The sequence below is a fragment of the Gorilla gorilla genome, chromosome 1, assembly GCF_029281585.2.
Source record: "Gorilla gorilla gorilla isolate KB3781 chromosome 1, NHGRI_mGorGor1-v2.1_pri, whole genome shotgun sequence".
In the NCBI taxonomy this organism is placed as follows: domain Eukaryota; kingdom Metazoa; phylum Chordata; class Mammalia; order Primates; family Hominidae; genus Gorilla; species Gorilla gorilla.
This window is the reverse complement of record NC_073224.2, coordinates 148,657,341-148,678,982: the sequence shown is the minus strand read 5'-3', so window position 1 is coordinate 148,678,982 and position 21,642 is coordinate 148,657,341. Positions and strand designations below refer to the sequence as shown.

At 38.0% G+C, this 21,642-nt stretch overlaps 1 protein-coding gene across 2 annotated transcripts in view; it reads right to left on the bottom strand.

The window, feature by feature from the left end:
• HFM1 (helicase for meiosis 1) overlaps positions 1-21,642 on the bottom strand; it is a 142,026-nt gene that overhangs the window by 34,430 nt on the left and 85,954 nt on the right. For both annotated transcript variants that reach the window (XM_055352045.2, XM_019038158.4), the window contains exons 26-30: positions 21,340-21,425; positions 21,050-21,133; positions 20,764-20,921; positions 18,891-18,994; positions 18,281-18,427 (exon numbers count right to left, since the gene is read on the bottom strand). In XM_055352045.2, coding sequence (XP_055208020.2) covers positions 18,281-18,427; positions 18,891-18,994; positions 20,764-20,921; positions 21,050-21,133; positions 21,340-21,425 — 579 coding nt within the window. The remainder of the gene's footprint in view (positions 1-18,280; positions 18,428-18,890; positions 18,995-20,763; positions 20,922-21,049; positions 21,134-21,339; positions 21,426-21,642) is intronic.

Sequence of the window (21,642 nt, the reverse complement as noted above, 5' to 3'; positions counted from 1 at the left end):
CACAATGATACAGCAATATCTCATTGTAGATTTTCATTCTCACTTTGTCTAATGAACTTAAACACTCTTTCATAGGTTCCTGACTTTTTGGATATCCTCTATTTTGAAGTGTCTGTTTAATTGAGTACCCATTTTTAAAATGTTTACTTATACATATAGGAGTTCTTTATATATTATGTAAAATCGTTCTTTCCAGTGTATTAATTTGTTAAGGCTGCCATAACAAAGTGGCAGATTGAGTGGCTTAAACAACTGAAATTTATTGTTTCACAATTCTAGAGGCTACAAGTCCAAGATCAAGGTGTTGGTAGGGTTGGTATCTCCTGAGGTTCCTCTCCTTGGCTTGTGAATGGCTCTCTCTCATTGTGTCTTCACATGATCTTCCCTCCATGTGTGCCTGTATCCTAATTTCCTCTTCTTATAAGAACACCAGTCATATTGGATTGGGGTTCACACTACGGAACCCTATTTTAATTCAATTATCTTTTACAGACCCTATCTCCAAATACAGTCGCATTCTGAGGAATTCAGCATATTTATTTGGGGGTAAACACAATTCAGCCCATAACAGCCAGGTATATGTATTCCATTTTTTTCCTCACATTCTGTGAGTTGCACCCTTCACTCTCTTAATGGTATCTTTTTGATGAACAGAGTTCTTAATTTTAACATAGTCAAATTCATTATGTTTTTATGGTTAGAAAGTTTTGTGCCCTGTTTTTTTAAAAAAGTCAACCTATCCCAAGGTCTCGAAGACCTATTTTTTCTCCTCTAAAAGTTTTATTGTTTTTCTTTCACATTTAAATCAGTCATCTATTTGCAAATAAGTTTTGTGTACAGTGTGAGGTCAGAGTTGACATACAATTTTTTCTTTCTTTTTTTTGAGACGGAGTCTCACTCTGTCACCCAGGCTGGAGTGCAGTGGCGATCTCGGCTCACTGCAAGCTCTGCCTCCCAGGTTCATGCCATTCACCTCCCGAGTAGCTGGGACTACAGGCACCTGCTACCATGCCCGGCTAATTTTTTGTATTTTTTAGTAGAGATGGGGTTTCACCATGTTAGCCAGGATGGTCTCAATCTCCTGACCTCATGATCCGCCCACCTTGGCCTCCCAAAATGCTGGGATTACAGGCGTGAGCCACCGCGCCCAGCCTGACATACAATTTTTTCAATATGGACATCCAGTTGATCTAGCAGCATTTATTGAAAGACTGTCCATTTTCCAACTGCATGGCACTTCACCTTTGTCAGAAATCAATGACTGTATTATTTGTAGGTGTATTTCTGGACTCTAGTCCATTCCACTGGTTAATGTGTCTATCCTTATGCCTACATCACATTCTTATTATCTACTGTTTAATAACAGGTCTTGATATCTAGTAAAGTAGGTTGCCCAATATGTTTTTCTTCAAGTTTGCCCTGACTACCCTGTCCTTTTGAATTTTCATATGAATTTTATAATTAGCTGGTTATTTCAGAAAAAAAAAATGACAACAACAACAAAACCCTGCTGAAATTGGGATGACACTGAATATAAAGATTAATTTGGGGAGAATTGACATCTTTATAAGATTAAACTTTTCAGTTCTTGAAACGGTATCTTAATTAAGTATGTTTTCACTAATTTCCCTTAAACAATGATTTTTAGTTTTCATGTAGTGGTCTTGAGCAATTTTTGTTATTCTATTACAAGGTTGATATTTTATACTACCGTAAATGCTGTTTTAAAACTATAATTTTGAGGGGAGGAGCCAAGATGGCCAAATAGGAACAGCCCCAGTCTACAGCTCCCAGCGTGAGCGATGCAGAAGACAGGTGATTTCTGCATTTCCAACTGAGGTACCGGGTTCATCTCACTGGGGAATGTCAGACAGTGGGTGCAGGACAGTGGATGCAGTGCATCAAGCGTGAGCCGAAGCAGGGCGAGGCATCGCCTCACCCGGGAAGCACAAGGGGTCAGGGAATTCCCTTTCCTAGTCAAAGAAAGGGGTGACAGACGGCACCTGGAAAATCGGATCACTCCCACCCTAATACTGCACTTTTCTAATGGTCTTAGCAAACGGCACACCAGGAGATTATATCCCACGCATGGCTCGGAGGGTCCTACAGCCACAGAGCCTCGCTCATTGCTAGCACAGCAGTCTGAGATCAAACTGCAAGGTGGCAGCGAGTCCGGGGGAGGGGCACCCGCCATTGCCGACGCTTGAGTAGGTAAACAAAGCAGCCGGGAAGCTCGAACTGGGTGGAGCCCACCACAGCTCAAGGAGGCCTGCCTGCCTCTGCAGACTCCACCTCTACGGGCAGGGCATAGCCAAACAAAAGGCAACAGAAACCTCTGCAGACTTAAATGTCCCTGTCTGACAGCTTTGAAGAGAGTAGTGGTTCTCCCAGCATGCAGCTGGAGATCTGAGAACAGGCAGATTGCCTCCTCAAGTGGGTCCCTTACCCTCAAGTAGGCTAACTGGGAGGCATCCCCCAGTAGGGGCAGACTGACACCTCACACAGCCGGGTACCCCTCTGAGACAAAATTTCCAGAGGAACGATCAGGCAGCAACATTTGCTGTTCACCAATATCCGCTGTTCTGCAGCCTCCACTGCTGATACCCAGGAAAACAGGGTCTGGAGTGGACCTCCAGCAAACTCCAACAGACCTGCAGCTGAGGGTCCTGACTGTTAGAAGGAAAACTAACAAACAGAAAGGACATCCACACCAAAACCCCATCTGTTCGTCACCATCATCAAAGACCAAAGGTAGATAAGACCACAAAGATGGGGAAAAAACAGAGCAGAAAAACTGGAAACTCTAAAATTCAGAGCGCCTCTCCTCCTCCAAAGGAACACAGCTCCTCACAAGCAACGGAACAAAGCTGGACGGAGAATGACTTTGATGAGTTGAGAGAAGGCTTCAGAGGATCAAACTACTCCGAGCTAAAGGAGGAAGCTTGAACCCATGGCAAAGAAGTTAAAAACCTTGAAAAAAAATTAGATGAACGGCTAACTAGAATAACCAATGCAGAGAAGTCCTTAAAGGACCTGATGGAGCTGAAAACCACAGCACAAGAAGTACCTGACGAATGCACAAGCCTCAGTAGCCGATTCGATGAACTGGAAGAAAGGGTATCAGGGATGGAAGATCAAATTCATGAAATGAAGCGAGAAGAGAAGTTTAGAGAAAAAAGAATAAAAAAGAAACAAACAAAGCCTCCAAGAAATATGGGACTATGTGAAAAGACCAAATCTACATCTCATTGGTGTACCTGAAAGTCACAGGGAGAATGGAACCAAGTTGGAAAACGCTCTGCAGGATATTATCCAGGAGAACTTCCCCAATCTAGCAAGGCAGGCCACATTCAAATTCAGGAAATACAAAGAATGCCACAAAGATACTCCTCAAGAAGAGCAACTCCAAGACACATAATTGTCAAATTCACCAAAGTTGAAATGAAGGAAAAAATGTTAAGAGCAGCCAGAGAGAAAGGTTGGGTTACCCACAAAGGGAAATCCATCAGACTAACAGCTGATCTCTCGGCAGAAACTCTACAAAACCAGAAGAGAGTGGGGGCAAATATTCAACATTCTTAAAGAAAAGAATTTTCAACCCAGAATTTCATATCCAGCCAAACTAAGCTTCATAAGTGAAGGAGAAGTAAAATCCTTTACAGACAAGCAAATGCTGAGAGATTTTTGTCACCACCAGGCCTGCCCTAAAAGAGCTCCTGAAGGAAGCAATAAACATGGAAAGGAACAACCAGTACCAGCCACTGCAAAAACATGGCAAATTGTAAAGACCATCGAGGCTAGGAAGAAACTGCATCCACTAATGAGCAAAATCACCAGCTAACATCATAATGACAGGATCAAATTCACACATAACAATATTAACCTTAAATGTAAATGGGCTAAATGCTCCAATTAAAAGACACAGACTGGCAAACTGGAGAAAGAGTTAAGACCCGTCAGTGTGCTGTATTCAGGAAACCCATCTCACGTGCAGAGACACATATAGGCTCAAAATAAAGGGATGGAGGAAGATCTACCAAGCAAATGGAAAACAAAAAAAGGCAGGGGTTGCAATCCTAGTCTCTGATAAAACAGACTTTAAACCAACAAAGATCAAAAGAGGCAAAGAAGACCATTACATAATGGTAAAGGGATCAATTCAACAAGAAGAGCTAACTATCCTAAATATATATGCACCCAATACAGGAGCACCCAGATTCATAAAGCAAGTCCTTAGAGACCTACAAAGAGACTTAGACTCCCACACAATAATAATGGGAGACTTTCACACCCCACTGTCAACATTAGACAGATCAACAAGACAGAACGTTAACAAGGATATCCAGGAACTGAACTCAGCTCTGCACCAACTGGACCTAATAGACATCTACAGAACTCTCCACCCCAAATCAATAGAATATACATTCTTGTCAGCACCACACCACACCTATTCCAAAATTGACCACATAGTTGGAAGTAAAGCACTCCTCAGCAAATGTAAAAGAACAGAAATTATAAAACTGTCTCTCAGACCACAGTGCAATCAAACTAGAACTCAGGATTAAGAAATTCACTCAAAACCGCTCAACTACATGGAAACTGAACATCCTGCTCCTGAATGACTACTGGGTACATAACGAAATGAAGGCAGAAATAAAGATTTTCTTTGAAACCAATGAGAACAAAGACACAACATACCAGAATCTCTGGGACACATTCAAAGCAGTGTGTAGAGGGAAATTTATAGCACTAAATGCCCACAAGAGAAAGCAGGAAAGATCCAAAATTGACACCCTAACATCAGAATTAAAAGAACTAGAGAAGCAAGAGCAAACACATTCAAAAGCTAGCAGAAGTCAAGAAATAACTAAGATCAGAGCAGAACTGAAGGAAATAGAGACACAAAAAACCCTTCCAAAAATCAATGAATCCAGGAGCTGGTTTTTTGAAAGGATCAACAAAATTGATAGACCGCTAGCAAGACTAATAAAGAAGAAAAGAGAGAAGAATCAAATAGACACAATAAAAAATGATAAAGGGGATATCACCACCGATCCCACGGAAATACAAACTACCATCAGAGAATACTATAAACACCTCTATGCAAATAACCTAGAAAATCTAGAAGAAATGGATAAATTTCTGGACACATACACCCTCCCAAGACTAAACCAGTAAGAAGCTGAATCTCTGAATAGAACAATAACAGGCTTAGAAATTGAGGCAATAATTAATAGCTTACCAACCAAAAAAAGTCCAGGACCAGATGGATTCACAACTGAATTCTAGCAGAGGTACAAGGAGGAACTGGTACCATTCCTTCTGAAACTATTCCAATCAATAGAAAAAGAGGGAATCCTCCCTAACTCATTTTATGAGGCCAGCATCATCCTGATACCAAAGACGGGCAGAGACACAACAAAAAAAGAGAATTTTAGACCAATATCCCTGATGAACACCAGTGCAAAAATCCTCAATAAAATATTGGCTAACTAAATCTAGCAGCACATCAAAAAGCTTATCCACCATGATCAAGTGGGCTTCATCCCTGGGATGCAAGGCTGGTTCAACATATGCAAATCAATAAACATAATCCAGCATATAAACAGAACCAACAACAAAAACCACACGATTATCTCAATAGATGCAGAAAAGGCCTATGACAAAATTCAACAACACTTCATGCTAAAAACTCTCAATAAATTAGGTATTGATGGGACGTATCTCAAAGTAATAAGAGGTACCTATGACAAACCCACAGCCAATATCATACTGAATGGACAAAAACTGGAAGCATTCCCTTTGAAAACTGGCACAAGACAAGGATGCCCTCTCTCACCACTCCTATTCAACACAGTGTTGGAAGTTCTGGCCAGGGCAAACAGGCAGGAGAAGGAAATAAAAGAGTATTCGATTAGGAAAAGAGGAAGTCAAATTGTCCCTGTTTGCAGATGCCATGATTGTATATCTAGAAAACCCCATCATCTCAGCCCAAAATCTCTTTAAGCTGATAGGCAACCTCAGCAAAGTCTCAGGATACAAAATCAATGTGCAAAAATCACAAGCATTCTTATACACCAATAACAGACAAACAGAGCCAAATCATGAGTGAACTCCCATTCACAATTAATTCAAGAGAATACAATACCTAGGAATCCAACTTACAAGGGATGTGAAGGACCTCTTCAAGGAGAACTACAAACCACTGCTCAATGAAATAAAAGAGGATACAAACAAATGAAAGAACATTTCATGCTCATGGGTAGGAAGAATCAATATCATGAAAATGGCCGTACTGCCCACGGTAATTTATAGACTCAATGCCATCCCCATCAAGCTACAAATGACTTTCTTCACAGAATTGGAAAAAACTACTTTAAAGTTCACATGGAACCAAAAAAGAGCCCGCATTGCCAAGTCCATCCTAAGCCAAAAGAACAAAGCTAAAAGCATCATGCTACCTGACTTCAAACTATACTACAAGGCTACAGTAACCAAAACAGCGTGATACTGGTACCAAAACAGAGATATAGACCAATGGAACAGAACAGATCCCTCAAAAATAATGCCGCATATCTACAACTATCTGATCTTTGACAAACCTGACAAAAACAGGAAATGGGGAAAGGATTCCCTATTTAATAAATGGTGCTGGGAAAACTGGCTAGCCACATGTAGAAAGCTGAAACTGGATCCCTTCCTTACACCTTATACAAAAATTAATTCAAGATGGATTAAAGACTTAAATATTAGATCTAAAACCATAAAAACCCTAGAAGAAAACCTAGGCAATACTATTCAGGACATAGGCATGGGGAAGGACTTCATGTCTAAAACACCAAAACCAATGGCAACAAAAGCGAAAATTGCCAAAGGATCTAATTAAACTAAAGAGCTTCTGCACAGCAAAAGAAACTACCATCAGAGTGAACAGGCAATCTACAGAATGGGAGAAAATTTTTGCCATCTACTCATCTGACAAAGGGCTAATATCCAGAATCTACAATGAACTCAAACAAATTTACAAGAAAAAATCAAACAACCCCATCAAAAAGTGGTTCGTGAAGGATATGAACAGACACTTCTCAAAAGAAGACATTTATGCAGCCAAAAGACACATGAGAAAATGCTCATCATGATTGGCCATCAGAGAAATGCAAATCAAAACCACAATGAGATACCATCTCACACCAGTTAGAATGGCAATCATTAAAAAGTCAGGAAACAACAGGTGCTGGAGAGGATGTGGAGAAATAGGAACACTTTTACACTGTTGGTGGGACTGTAAACTAGTTCAACCATTGTGGAAGTCAGTGTGGCGATTCCTCAGGGATCTAGAACTAGAAATACCATTTGACCCAACAATCCCATTATTGGGTATATATCCAAAGGATTATAAAACATGCTGCTATAAAGACACATGCACACGTATGTTTATTGTGGCCCTATTCACAATAGCAAAGACTTGGAACCAACCCAAATGTCCAACAATGATAGACTGGATTAAGACAATGTGGCACATATACACCATGGAATACTATGCAGCTATAAAAAATGATGAGTTCATGTCCTTTGTAGGGACATGGATGACGCTGGAAACCATCATTCTCAGCAAACTATCGCAAGGACAAAAAACCAAACACTGCATGTTCTTTCTCATAGGTGGAATTGAACAATGAGAACACATAGACACAGGAAGTGGAACATCACACTCTGGGGCCTGTTGTGGGGTGGGGGGAGGGGGAAGGGATAGCATTAGGAGATATACCTAATGTTAAATGATGAGTTAATGGGTGCAGCACACCAACATGGCACATGTATACATATGTAACAAACCTGCACGTTGTGCACATGTACCCTAAAAGTATAATTTAAAAAAATAAAATAAAATTATAATTTATCCTTTTTGCTGGTATACAGGAATACAAGGGACTTTTAAATTTCTTAATTAAATTATAATTCATACCATACCATTCACATTTTTAACCTGTACAATTCAGTGGGTTTTTAGTATATTCCCAAGGTTGTGCAACAGTCATCATATAATTCCAGAACACTGTCATCACCATACATACAGAAAACCCACCATATAACTGTTATTAGTCATTCCTCATTTATTCCTGCCCTCAACCCCTGACAACCACTAATCTGCTTTCTGTCTCTATAGATTTACCTGTTCTAGACACTTCATATAAATTGAACCATACAATATCTGGTTTTCTGTGACTAGCTTCTATCTAGCATGTTTTCAAGGCTCATCCGTGCTGTAGCATGCATCAGTAGTTTTTCTTTTTGGCTGAATAATATTCCACTGTATGGATATACCACATTTTGCTCATCTATTCATCAGTTGATAGATATTTGGGTTGTTTCCAGTTTGGGCTATTATAAATAATGCAGCTATATACATTCATGTCTAAGTTTTTGTATGAATATGTTTTCAATTCTTTTGGATATACACCTAGGAGTACAATTGCTGTATCATATGTTAATTCTATGTTAAATTTCTTGAGGAAATACCAACTGTTTTTCAAAGCAGTGCACAATTTTACATTCCCACTAGCAGTGTATGAGGGTTCCAGTTTCTCCATATCCTTATCAACACATGTTATTGTCCATCATTTTGACTAAAGCCACCCTACTGAGTGGGAAGTGGTATCTTACTGTGGTTTTGATTTGCATTTCTGCATTGACTAACAATGTAGAGCATCTTTTCATATGTGTGTTGACCATTTATTTGTATCACTTCTTTGGAAAATGTCTATGCAGATCCCTTGACTAGTTTTATTTTTATTTTATTTTTGAGACAAAGTCTCACTCTGTCACCCAGGTTGGAGTGCAGTGGCATGATCTCGGCTCACTGCAACCTCTACCTCCTGAGTTCAAGCAATTCTTCCACCTCACCTTCCACTCAATCCTGAGTAGGTGGGATTACAGGCGTGCACCAACACGCCTGGCTAATTTTTGTATTTTTAGTAGAGATGGGGTTTCACCATATTGGCCAGGGTGGTCTTGAACTCCTGACCTCAAGTGATCTACCCACCTCGGCCTCCCAAAGTGTTGGGATTACAGATGTGAGCTACTGTGCCCAGCCCCTTGACTAGTTTTAATTGGGCTATTTGTCTTTTTACTGTTGAAGTGTAAGATTTCTTTATATATACTCAATACAAGTTAGTTATCAGATATATATGATTTGCAAGTATTTTCTCCCATTCCGTGGGTTGTCTTTTCACTTTCTGAATAGTGTCCTCTGAAGCACAAAAGTTTTTCATCTTAAGTCCAATTCATCTATTTTTTCTTTGGTTGCTTGAGCTTTATATGTCATACCTAAGAAACTGTTGCCTTGTACAAGGTAATGAATGAAGATATACACCTATGTTTTCTTTTAAGAGTTTTATAGGTTTTTGTTTGTTTGTTTTTGAGACAGAGTTTCGCTCTTGTTGCCCAGGCTGGAGTGCAATGGAGCGATCTTGGCTCACTGCAACCTCCGCCTCCTGGGTTCAAGCGATTCTCTTGCCTCAGCCTCCTGAGTAGCTGGGATTACAGGGGCCCATCACCACAGCCAGCTAATTTTTTTTTTTTTTTTTTTTGTATTTTTAGTAGAGACAGGGTTTCACTATGTTGGCCAGGCTGGTCTTGAACTCTTGACCTCAGGTGATCCACCCACCTCAGCCTCCCAAAGTGCTGGGATTACTGGTGTTAGCCACTGCACCTGGCGAGTTTTATAGTTTTAACTTTTACCTTTAGGTCTTTGATTCATTTTGAGTTAATTTTTGTGTATGGTATGAGGTAGGAGTCCAAATTCATCCTTTTGCATGTGTCTATGCAGTTGCCCAGCCCTATTACTTGAAAAATTATTTTCAAATTCTTTTACCATCAAATTGTTTTGGCATCCTTGTCAAAAATAAACTGGCAGAGAGGTAAAGGTTTATTTCTACACTCTCAGTTGTATTCCATTGATCTTTATGTCTATTATTATGACAGCACCACCTTGCCTTAATCACTGCAGCTTTGTAACAAGTTTTGAAACCAAGAATTGTGAGTCCTCTACCTTCCTTCTTTTTCTTTTCAAGGTTGGCTTAGCTATTCTGGGTCCCTTGTATTTCCACGTGAATTTTAGGATCAGCCTGTGAATTTCTGCAAAAACTACAGCTAGGATTTTGATACGGACTTTGTTGAATTTATGAATTAATATGAGAAGTGCTGCCATCTTAACAATATTGACTTTCAATCCACGAACATAAAATATTTTTCAATTTATTTAGAACTTCTTTAATTTATTTCAATGGTGTTTTGCAGTTTTCAGTGTTCACTTCTTACACTTTTTTGTTCAATTTATTCCTAAGTATTTTATTCTTTTTGATGCTATTGTACAATTGTTTTTTATATTGACTGCATTCAGTGATATTTCTAAACATATTAATTCCAACAGCATGTCTATAGAGTCTTTTGGATTTTCTCTATAAATAATCATGTTGCTTAGAAATAATGACAATTTATTTATTTCTTTTTTTTTTCTTTTTTTTGAGACAAGGTCTCACTCTGTTGCCCAGGCTGGAGTGGAGTGGTGTAATCATAGCTCACTGTAACTTCGAACACCTGGACTCAAGTGATCTTCCCATTTCAGCCTCCAGAGGAGCTGGGTCTACAGGCAAGCACCACCACACCTGGCTACTATTTTCTATTTTTGTAAAGATGGAGTTTCACACTGTTGCCCAGGCTTGTCTTGAACTCCTGGACTCAAGTGATCCTCCTACCTCAGCCTCCCAAAGTTCTGGGATTATAGGTATGAGCCACTGCACCCAGCCCCCTTTTTGCTTTTTAAAAGTATTATTATATTACTAAGACTTCCAGCACAATGTCGAATAGAAATAATAACACAGAGCATTCTTGTAACATTCTCCAACTCAATAGGAAAGTGTTTAATATTTTACTATCGAGTATGACATTTGCTATAGTTTTTGTAGATATTCTTTATATTTAAGAAGTTCCAGGCCAGACGTGGTGGCTCACCCTGTAATCCCAGCACTTTGGGAGGCCAAGGCAGGCAGATTACCTGAGGTTGGGAGTTCAAGACCAGCCTGACCAACACGGAGAAATCCCATCTCTACTAAAAATACAAAATTAGCTGGGCGTGGTGGTGCATGCCTGTAATCCCAGCACTCGGGAGGCTGAGACAGGAGAATAGCTTGAACCTGGGAGGTGGAGATTATGGGGAGCCGAGATTGCACCATTGCACTCTAGCCTGGGCAACAAGGGTGAAACTCTGTCTCAAAAACAAAAACAAAACAAAACAAAAGAAGTTCCCTTCTATTTCTAGTTTGCTAAGAGTTTTTTTAAATCATAAATGAGTACTGAATTTTGTCAAACTTTTTTGACATCAAGAGGATCAAATCATTTTCTCCTTTTTCTCTGTTAACATAGTGAATTATATTGATCTACTTTTGAATGGTAAGCCTCTCTTGCATACATGCAATAAACCATACTTAATTGTGCTTTTAAAAAATATGGCCAAATTCAGCTTGTGAATATTTCATTAAAGACTTTTGGATCTATGTTCATGAGATATGTTGCTAAATAATTTCCCTTTCTTTTTAATGTTCTTGTCAGGTTTTGACACACTGGCCTCATTAAAAAAACAAAACATTAGAAAATATTCTCTTTTTTTCTATTCTCTGGAAAAGTTTAGGTAAGTTTGATATTATTTCTTCTTAATTAAGAAAAATTAACAGTGAAGTCATCCATGCCTCAAGTTTTCTTTGTGGAAAAATTTTTACTAACAATTGCTTCAATTTCATTACTAGTATCAGACTACTCAGATTTTATTTTCTTCTGTCAGTTTTGGTAAGCTTTGCTTCTCAATAAATATTCTCATTTTAACCCAAACTATGTCAAATTTATCATTATAAAATTGTTAATGTCTTGTTTTTGTGCTTTTGAATATCTTCAGTAACTTTTTGATATACAATGTAATATCCTCTTCTTCATTCTTGATATTGTTACTTGTGTTTTCTTTCTTTCTCTTGATCAGTCTTCATTCATAGAGGGTTCTTAATTTTATTTATCTTTTCTAAGAACCAAATCTCAGCTTTGTTGATTTTTCTCTGTTGTATATTTACATCCTATGTATCGCTGATTTCTGTTTTTCTCTTGTTACATTATTATGTTTGATATGGTATACTCTTGAGATGCAAGCTTGTATTTTTTTGCTTTGCATTTTATTTCCACATATATTTTAAACTCTGTAAGTCATTTCAATTATTGTTTTACATAGTCTACTTATATTTAGTCATACAGTTATCCTTTCTACTCTTCTTCATTCCCCCCAGCATGTCCATGTTTTCATCTGTGATCATTTTCCTCTAAGGAAATCCCTTTAGTATTTATTTTATTTTATTTTTTATTTTGAGACAGGGTCTCGCTCTGTTACCCAGGCTGGAGTGCAGTACTGTGATCTCAGCTCACTGCAGCCTCAACTTCCCAGGGTCAAATGATCCTCCCACCTCAGCCTCCCAAGTAGCTGGGACCACTGGTGCACATCACCACACTCGCTAATTTTTTTTATCTTTTTGTAGAGACAGGGTTTCACCACATTGCCTAGGCTGGTCTTGAACTCCTGGGCTCAAGCGATCTGCCCATCTTGGCCTCCCAAAGTGCTGGGATTATAGGCATGAGCCACTAAGCCTGGCCTTAGTATTCATTTTAATTCAGGCTGATAAATATACTAGTAGTGATAAAGTTATTTAGTTATTTTCTTTCTCTTTCTTCCTCTTTCTTTCTCTTCTTTCTCTTCTTTCTTTTTTCACTTTCATCATGAAGGATATTTTCCACTGGGCAGAAACCTAGGTTGGTAGCATTTTGAATATGACATTCCATTGTCTTCTGTTTTCCATCATTATTGTTGAGAAGTTAGCTGTCAGTTTCACTGTTGTTATTTTGAAGGTAATGCATAAATGATGTGTCTAATTTTAACATTTTCAGCAGTTTTGCTACAATATGTCCAGGTGTGGTTTTCCCTGTATTTGCTCTGTTTGGGGTTTACCAAAATTCTAAATCTGTTGGTTGGTGTCTTTTATTATTTTGAAATGGACTCTGCCATTGTCTCTTTGAATGTTAATTTTGTCCCATTCTCTCTCTACTCTGCTTCTGGGACTTTAATTATGCATATGTTAGACCTTTTTTTGAGTATTATATTCCTTTGTGTTCTTTCCATTCTCTTATCTCTGGGCTTCAATTTAGATATTTTCTACTGATATGTCTCAAAGCCCACAAATCCTATATTTGGTTATATTGAATCTAATGTTAAACCTACCCAACTAGCTCTTCATTTCAGATATCGCATTTTTAATTCTAGAAAGTCCATTAAAATCTCTGTATAGATTTTAATTATCTGGTAAAACCTTCCATCTTTTCATGCATTTACCTATTTTTTCTATATTTTCTTTAAAATATTCATAATTATTTTATACTTTTTTTAAAGAGATGTGGTCTTGCTATGTGGTCCAGGCTGGAGTGCAGTGGTAAATTCACAGACATGATCACAGTGCACTACAGCCTCAAACTCCTGGGCTCAAGAAATCCTCCTGCCTTAGCCTCCTGAATATCTAGGACTACCAGTGTGTGTCACCATGTCTGGCTTGTTTCTTGACACAGTTGATTATCAGTCATATGGTCTTGTCTCTTTGTGGGCCTCATAATTTTTTTATCGTATGACAGACACTGTGTCTGTGGTTTCCAGATTACATTTCACCAGAATAAGTTTCCCTTTCCCTCTGTCAGGCAAACATGGTGAGTGGCTGATCATGTAAACCCCTTTACAGGGCATGGTCTACCTAGCCTTTTTATTAAGAATTTAGTTCCTTTAGTCCTTATTGCTTCCACAAATCTCTGATGCCCTAAAAATTATAATTTTATAAGGTATGAAGGTTTTCATAGTTGTAGCTGTGGAAGCACTGGCCTACCACAAAACTATATCCCACCCAGAAATGGAAGCTCTTTTGTGTTCTTCAAAAGGAAGAAGATGAAGGCTCATGAGCTCACAGAATAGTTCTAAATGTGTTCTTCCTGTCACTACTCACTGCAGTTACTATTTATCATAGTTGCCAATACTATTCAGAGAGCATGACTAATCATGCTGCTGCTCTCAAATTCCCCAGTGTCTGTTAACTGCTCCCCTTATGGGGTCAAAAGGGTGAAAACAGGACCAACTGAATAAGAAAGAGCTGTAAGGTAGACTGCCTATGCTGCAAGTGTTTATATATTTAGTGCTTGTTTTGTAGATTTAGTTACAGAGTCATGTAAATGTTTTACATTATTATAAAACAAAATTAATTTTTGAAAGCTAGTCCTAAAAATATAAAATAAAATGAAACAAATGAAAGTATATGTATCCAGAGTGGCATGGCCACATACAGAGGATCTATTCCAAGTGATTTTTAAACACATTAATTTTACTATTGAGATACAGTCTAAGATAGTAAGATACAGTCTAAGAACAAAAATATCTGCAAAATAATTCTCAAATTTTAATGATCATATTAAGAGTGATAGTCTGATGCTGCTATTCTCAGACTGTTTATTGTGTGTGTAATGTATATAAAGGATAGAAAATTAGCAATACTCTATTATTTTTGAGCCATTGAGAACCAAGTTTCTCAGCATGATAGAAGGCATATATAGATAATTGAGTTTAAGGATAAATTCTGCATCTCTGAATTTGATAAGTATGAATTCATGATGTCTTTTAAGACAAAAAATAATCACATAATACTTAACTCTATGCATGAAAAAATCTAAGAGATCATAATCACTCAATGGCAACGAGCTCCTCTAGGACACAGATTGTGATCTCTGAAAACTACTATCATTAAAAAAAAAGGCTTCTTGGACAAAGGGTTTATTATATTTGGGACTGAAGCTGGAGATATACGAGATAAGCCTAGAACAGCATATTACCCTGCATAGCAAAGAAGCTGTCAAATCTACTAGAAATACTCAAAAGGACTCAGGAGTTAATCTGGTATATCTAGATGGTATGAAGATGATAATACATCTACAATATTTATGAGACAATTTGAACCCTGACTTAATATTGGATAATATTAGTTTTTATGTGTAAAAGTATGTAGTTTAAAAAAATCTTTACCATTTAGATAGAGATATAATGAAACATTTACAGAGGAAATAATACGATATCTAAAATTTGCTTCAAAATATGGATGGAAAAAAAAACTAGAGAGGTATAGATGAAACAGTAGCAGCCATGAATTGATCACTGTTTAAAGTGGATAATGAGTAAATGAAAATTCATCTTACACTTCTATCTACTTTTGTATATGTTTGAAAAATTCCCATAATAAAAAATAATAATTCATTTTCACTCTGATTTGCCTTAACAAATCTGTTGATTCTTGTACATCACTTGATCTCCCCTGACAATGGCTATAACAATGGCATAAGCATGGAAAAGGAAAAACGTATACTGACATGGTTTGGCTGTGTCCCCACCAAAATCTCAACTTGAATTGTATCTCCGAGAATTCCCACGTGTTGTGGAAGGGACTGAGGGGGAGGTAATTGAATCATGGAGGCTGGTCTTTCCCTTGCTATTCTCCTGATAGTGAATAAGTCTCAAGAGATCTGATGGGTTTATCAAGGGTTTCTGCTTTTGCTTCTTCCTCATTTTTCTCTTGCCGCCGCCATGTAAGAAGTGCCTTTTAACTCCCACCATGTGATTCTGAGGCCTCCCCAGCCATGTGAAACTGTTAAGTACAATTAAACCTATTTTCCTTCCCAGTATCAGGTATGTCTTTATCAGCAGTGTGAAAACAGATTAATATAGTAAATTGGTACCAGTAGAGTGGGGACATTGCTGAAAAGATACCCAAATATGTGGAAGCGACTTTGAAACTGGGTAACAGGCAAAGGTTGGAACAGTTTGGAGAGCTCAGAGGAAGACAGGAAAATGTAGGAAAGTTTGGAACTTCCTAGAGACTTGTGGAATGGCTTTGCCCAAAATGCTGACAGCAATATGGACAATAAGGTCCAGGTTGAGGTGGTCTCAGATGAAGATGAGGAACTTGTTGGGAACTGGAGCAAAGGTGACTCTTGTTATGTTTTAGCAAAGAGACTGGTGGCATTTTGCCCCTGCCCAAGAGATTTGTGGAACTTTTAACTTGAGAGAGATGATTTAGGGCATCTGGTGGAAAAAATTTCTAAGCAGCAAAGCATTCAAGAGGTGATATGGTACTCTTAAAGGCATTCAGTTGTAAAAGGGGAACAGGGCATAAAAGTTCAGAAAATTTATCCCAGCACTTTGGGAGGCCGAGGCAGGTGGATCACCTGAGGCCAGGAGTTTGAGACCAGCCTGACCAATATGGTGAAACCCTGTCTCTACTAAAAATACAAAAATTAGCCAGGCATGCTGGTGGGTGCCTGTAGTCCCAGCTACTCAGGAGGCAGAGACAGGAGAATTGCTTGAACCCGGGAGGCAGAGGTTGCAGCAAGCCGAGATCGTGCCACTGCACTCCAGCCTGGGCGACAGAGTGAGACTCCATCTCAAAAAAAAAAAAAGTTCAGAAAATTTGCAGCCTGACTATACAATAGAAAAGAAAAACCCATTTGCTGGGGAGAAATTCATGCTGGCTGCAGAAATTTGCATAAGTAGCAAGAAGCCTAATGTTAAACATCAAGACCATGGGGAAAATGTCTCCAGGCCATGTCACAGATGTTTACGGCAGCCCCTTCTATCACAGGCCTGGAGGCCCAGGAGGAAAAAGTGCTTTCATGGGCTGGGCCCAGGGTCCCTGTGCTGTGTGCAGCCTAGGGATTTGGTGTCCTATGTCCCAGCTGCTCCAGCCATGGCTGAAAGGGGTCAACATACAGCTCCGGCTGTGGCTTCAAGGCTTGTGGAAGCCCCAAGCCTTGGCAGCTTCCACATGGTATTGAGCCTGTGGGTACACAGAAGTCAAGAATCGAGGTTTGGGAGCCTCCACCTGGATTTCAGAAGATGTATGGAAATGCCTGGATGCCCAGGAAAAGTTTGCTGCAGGAGCAAAGCCCTCATGGAGAACCTCTGGTAAGGCAATGTAGAAGGGAAATGTGGGGTCAGAGCCCCCACACAGAGTCCCTAGTGGGGTGCTGCCTAGTGGAGCTGTGAGAAGAGGGCCACCATCCTCCAGACCCCCAAATGGTAGATCCACCGACAGCTTGAACTGTGCACTTGGAAAAGCTGCAGACACTCAACACCAACCCGTGAAAGCAGCCAGTAGGGAGACTGTGCCCTGCAAAGCCACAGGGGTGGATCTTCCCAAGACCATGGGAACCCACCTCTTGCATCCACGAGACCTGGATGTGAGACCTGAAGTCAAAGGAGATCATTTTGGAGCTTTAAAGTTTGACTGCTCCACTGGATTTCAGACATGCATGGGGCCTGTAAGCCCTTTGTTTTGGCCAATTTCTCCCATTTGGAATGACTGTATTTATCCAATATCTGTACCCCCATTATATCTAGGAAGTAACTAGCTTGCTTTTGATTTTACAGGCTGATAGGCAGAAGGGACTTGCCTTGTCTCAGATGAGACTTTGAACTGTGGACTTTTGGGTTAATGCTGAAATGAGTTAAGGCTTTGGGGGACTGTTGGGAAGGTGTGATTGGTTTTGAAATGTGAGGACATGAGATTTGGAGGGGCTAGGGGTGGAATGATATGGTTTGGCTGTGTCCCCACCAAAATCCCAACTTGAATTGTATCTCCCAGAATTCCCATGTGTTGTGGGAGGGACCCAGGGGGAGGTAACCAAATCATGGGGGCTGGTCTTTTTGGTGCTATTCTTGTGATAGTGAGTAAGTCTCATGAGATCTGAAGGGTTTATCAGGGGTTTTTGCTTTTGCTTCCTCCTCATTTTCTTTTGCTGCCTCCATGTAAGAAGTACTTTTGCCTCCCGCCATGACTCTGAGGCCTCCCCAGCCATGTGCAACTGTAAGTCCAATTAAACCTCTTTTTCTTCCCAGTCTCCGGTATGTCTTTATCAGCAGCATGAAAATGGACTAATACATATACCAAAAGATGAATAAAAAAATTTGTCCCCCAACTATTACCCCAATTTGACAAATACTAACTTGAAGAATCTCTACTATATACTATTAATGAAATTACTATGAAGCTTAAATATCTTATTCCAGAGTATCCTCAATCTGAGTGTTGCAGTACTATAACACTGATACTCCTTCCTAGCCATATCTTTGCTTTAATATAAAATAGGAGTTAATAGAGCTATTTACCTTTATTAGGTCCTGCTATTGTAGATATGTCTGAATGTTTAGAATGGGAAATCTGTGTTTCAGATTTTCTTTGCATAGTGATTTGATTTCCAAACCTCTTGGGTTCTAAGTAAAAGACTGTAAGTTTCTGCTGAATATCAAGCCCAACTGGAAAATGAAAAAAAAGTACACAAATGTTTATTTAAGTCATATAAATCCACATATGAGAACACTTATTTCTTTTTATCTCTCTTATATTTTTATAACTTCTAGAGCTAAGAAGTCCAGAAAGTTAAAATATGTTGAAAGGTTAAAAAATATGACAACTAAAAAATTATATATTTATCATTATAAAAATAAAAATCTTCCAACAATAACTGCAATTTAACTATCTAGGAAAATAAAATATCTATAAATGAAAAGATAAACTTTTAATTATGTCATCTGGTCCATGCTATGTTTTACATATCTAAATACATGAAACTTCCTTTGAAGTTTATTCATATTATCTAAATATATTATTTTTGCATAATACCATTTATACTGTTTTTCTGTACCAGCATAAAGGATGTAATTTTTAAATGCAATTATATTATTTATATTCATGTCTTCATTACTTCAATTAACTTACCAAATTCAGAACTTATTAGATTTATGCTAAGATCTTCAGATTTAAGAGCTCTTTTCACAGCAATCTTCTTAGCCCAACTTCCAGCTTTTAGCAAAACAGAATCCCTGAAAAACAGTATAGTTTAAATAGTGATCCAAACACTGAATGAAATACATATTAATCTTGAAGGGCTGATTGTTCTTAAGAAAGATACTCTCTAGTAGTACACTGAAATCAATTACTGAAAACTGCTTTCCCCAACTTTTAAGGAGGGAGAATAAAGTATCAATGGAACTCTCTTGACCATGATTTTTAAAAAATTAATTAATTTTCTTTGAGACAGAATCTCACTCTGTTGCCTGGGCTGGAGTCCAGTGGTACAATCATACCTCACTGCAGCCACAAACTCCTAGGCTCAGGCAGTCTTCCTGCCTCGGTCTCCCGAGTAGCTGGGACCACAGGCACATTGGCACTATGCTCAGATTATTTATTTATTTATTTTTGTAGAAATAGGGTCTCACTTTGTTGCCCAGGCTGGTCTGAAACTCTGGGTTTTAAGTGATCCTCCTGCCTCAGCCTCTCGAAGTGCTGAGATTACAGGTGTGAGCCACCCCATCCAATCCCTAATTTTTTTAATTACAGCTGTTTCCAAGTTGCATTTACCATTTTAGTCCCAATAAGAATATATACTTTGTATCAATAACACATGAGCTTTCCCCTAAATCACTACCATTTTAAACTGGCTATACGTAAGTTACATGTATTATGAGAACAACTTCAATAGTATTTTTAAATTTATATAAAATGGTTTGTATCTAATAACATCACAAACCAGCAACCATTTTTATGACTGAACTTATTTTAGTCTCATGTAGTCATAGACTTATTAGTCACAGAGAACAAAGATTTGTACAACAGCATATTCTCTATAAGTGGGTCATGGTTAGCTGCAGGAGAGCAGTTACCAGTGAAAGGGATATCCTGGTCACTGCAGTCCCTTCAGAAACCTTGCATGCGACTTTTTGGGAAGGTATCTTCCAGTATATACTGGCACAATTAGGAGATTCCCATTTCAGAATCACTGCCATTCCTGAACTTACAAGTACAGTAATATGGTTGGGAGTCTAGGCTCTGGATTGGGTTCAAATCTAGACTTTGCTATTAACTAGCTATATGACCATGATTAAGGTTTGATTAATCATAAATCAAACTCATTAAACTCTTTTTGTCTCAATTTCCTCCTCTACAGAATACGGACAGCACCTGTCTCATACAAATATTAAATAATTCAATATTTGGAACCTACTAAGTACTAAAAAATATTAGTTATAGCTGCAACTGGTATCCTTAGAGATTGCTTATGACATCCTGGGAGAAAATAATAGTACCTGGAAAAATGCTGAAGTAAAAATTGTAGAATGGCATGCTACAGAACTAGATATAAGGGAGGGTACCTCCTCTACACATTTGCTTTGTTTGCTTGGATCCTACAACGGAGCTATAGTAATTTGTTAGATTTTAATTTGGAAGTAGAAGGTATATTTTGAGGTCAGTAGGAGAAAGACTGCATCCAAACAGTAGTAGGGTCATGAATGACTGGAGAAAAGCAGTGAAATAAGAAAGACCTCCTAGAGGTAATCTACTCACTTGTTTCAGATCATGGTGATAGATTTTATACTTTGTTCATTTGAGTACTAAATATAACAATTTAAAACAACAGACCCAATGTTAATATCTTCTTTAATAGAAAAATAGAGAAACCATCCCATTATTGTGTCAGGAAAATGTAATTTAGTTGATCCCACAATGATCTTGTTATTTTTTTTCCAGTAGAATTTTTCTTTTACAGTATATGCTTAGAAATAAGATCAAACATCAGAAATTTCACACTTACATAATCTTGTGCAGATAAACTACTTGATTATCTGCATCACCTATGATTAAGGTAACATAGTGAGAATCCGATGCTGTTCTTTTAGTTTGTAGCTGTTCAAAATTTCTTAATATAACAGTCACTAATATTTCTGCCGTCGTATCACTATATCTTGTAATCTTTAAAAAAGGACAAGTATAAAAAGTGTTAAAAATAACCTTACTTCTCATACTCGGCTGAAGCCTATTTATAGGTAGCTTTATTTCTGAAAAGACAATAAAATATCTAAGAAACAGAAAATATTTACCTGTTCCACTTTAAGTTCATATTTTGGTAGATACATCACAGTTTCTTTTATCTGGGTTCCAAAGGGGGGATGTCTGTTTAAAATCTACAAATATTTACATCATTATATTCTTACCACAACACTTGAAATTCTTTTAGTAAAATATTTTTTAGAATAAATAGCTTTAATAATGCTTATCACCCAAAAGTAAGTTGAAATACTTATAACTATGAGAAGGAAAATAACTTTTAATAGAAATAAAGGTAGGCCTCAGAATTTAGATGGAATTAGGAATAAGTGAATATAACTACCAATTCAAGTTCCCTTGCATCTGTCTCTTCTATTTTTTTAAAGGAAGTCAAACCAGCATTTACGATTGCATTTGACAATGTTATACCTGTGGAAAATTAATCAAACAACAACTTAAAAATAATGCACTTTAAATAAAACATATATTTAAATATTTAACAACTAAATTAGTAAAAAAAAAAAAATTTTAAGATCCAGTCAAATAACTAACTTAAAGTTTTTGTAAAAAGTTTTCAGTTGGATTATTGGGTTTGTGACATTATTCAATTATTCATATTTATTCAGACAAATAAAATATGCATTTG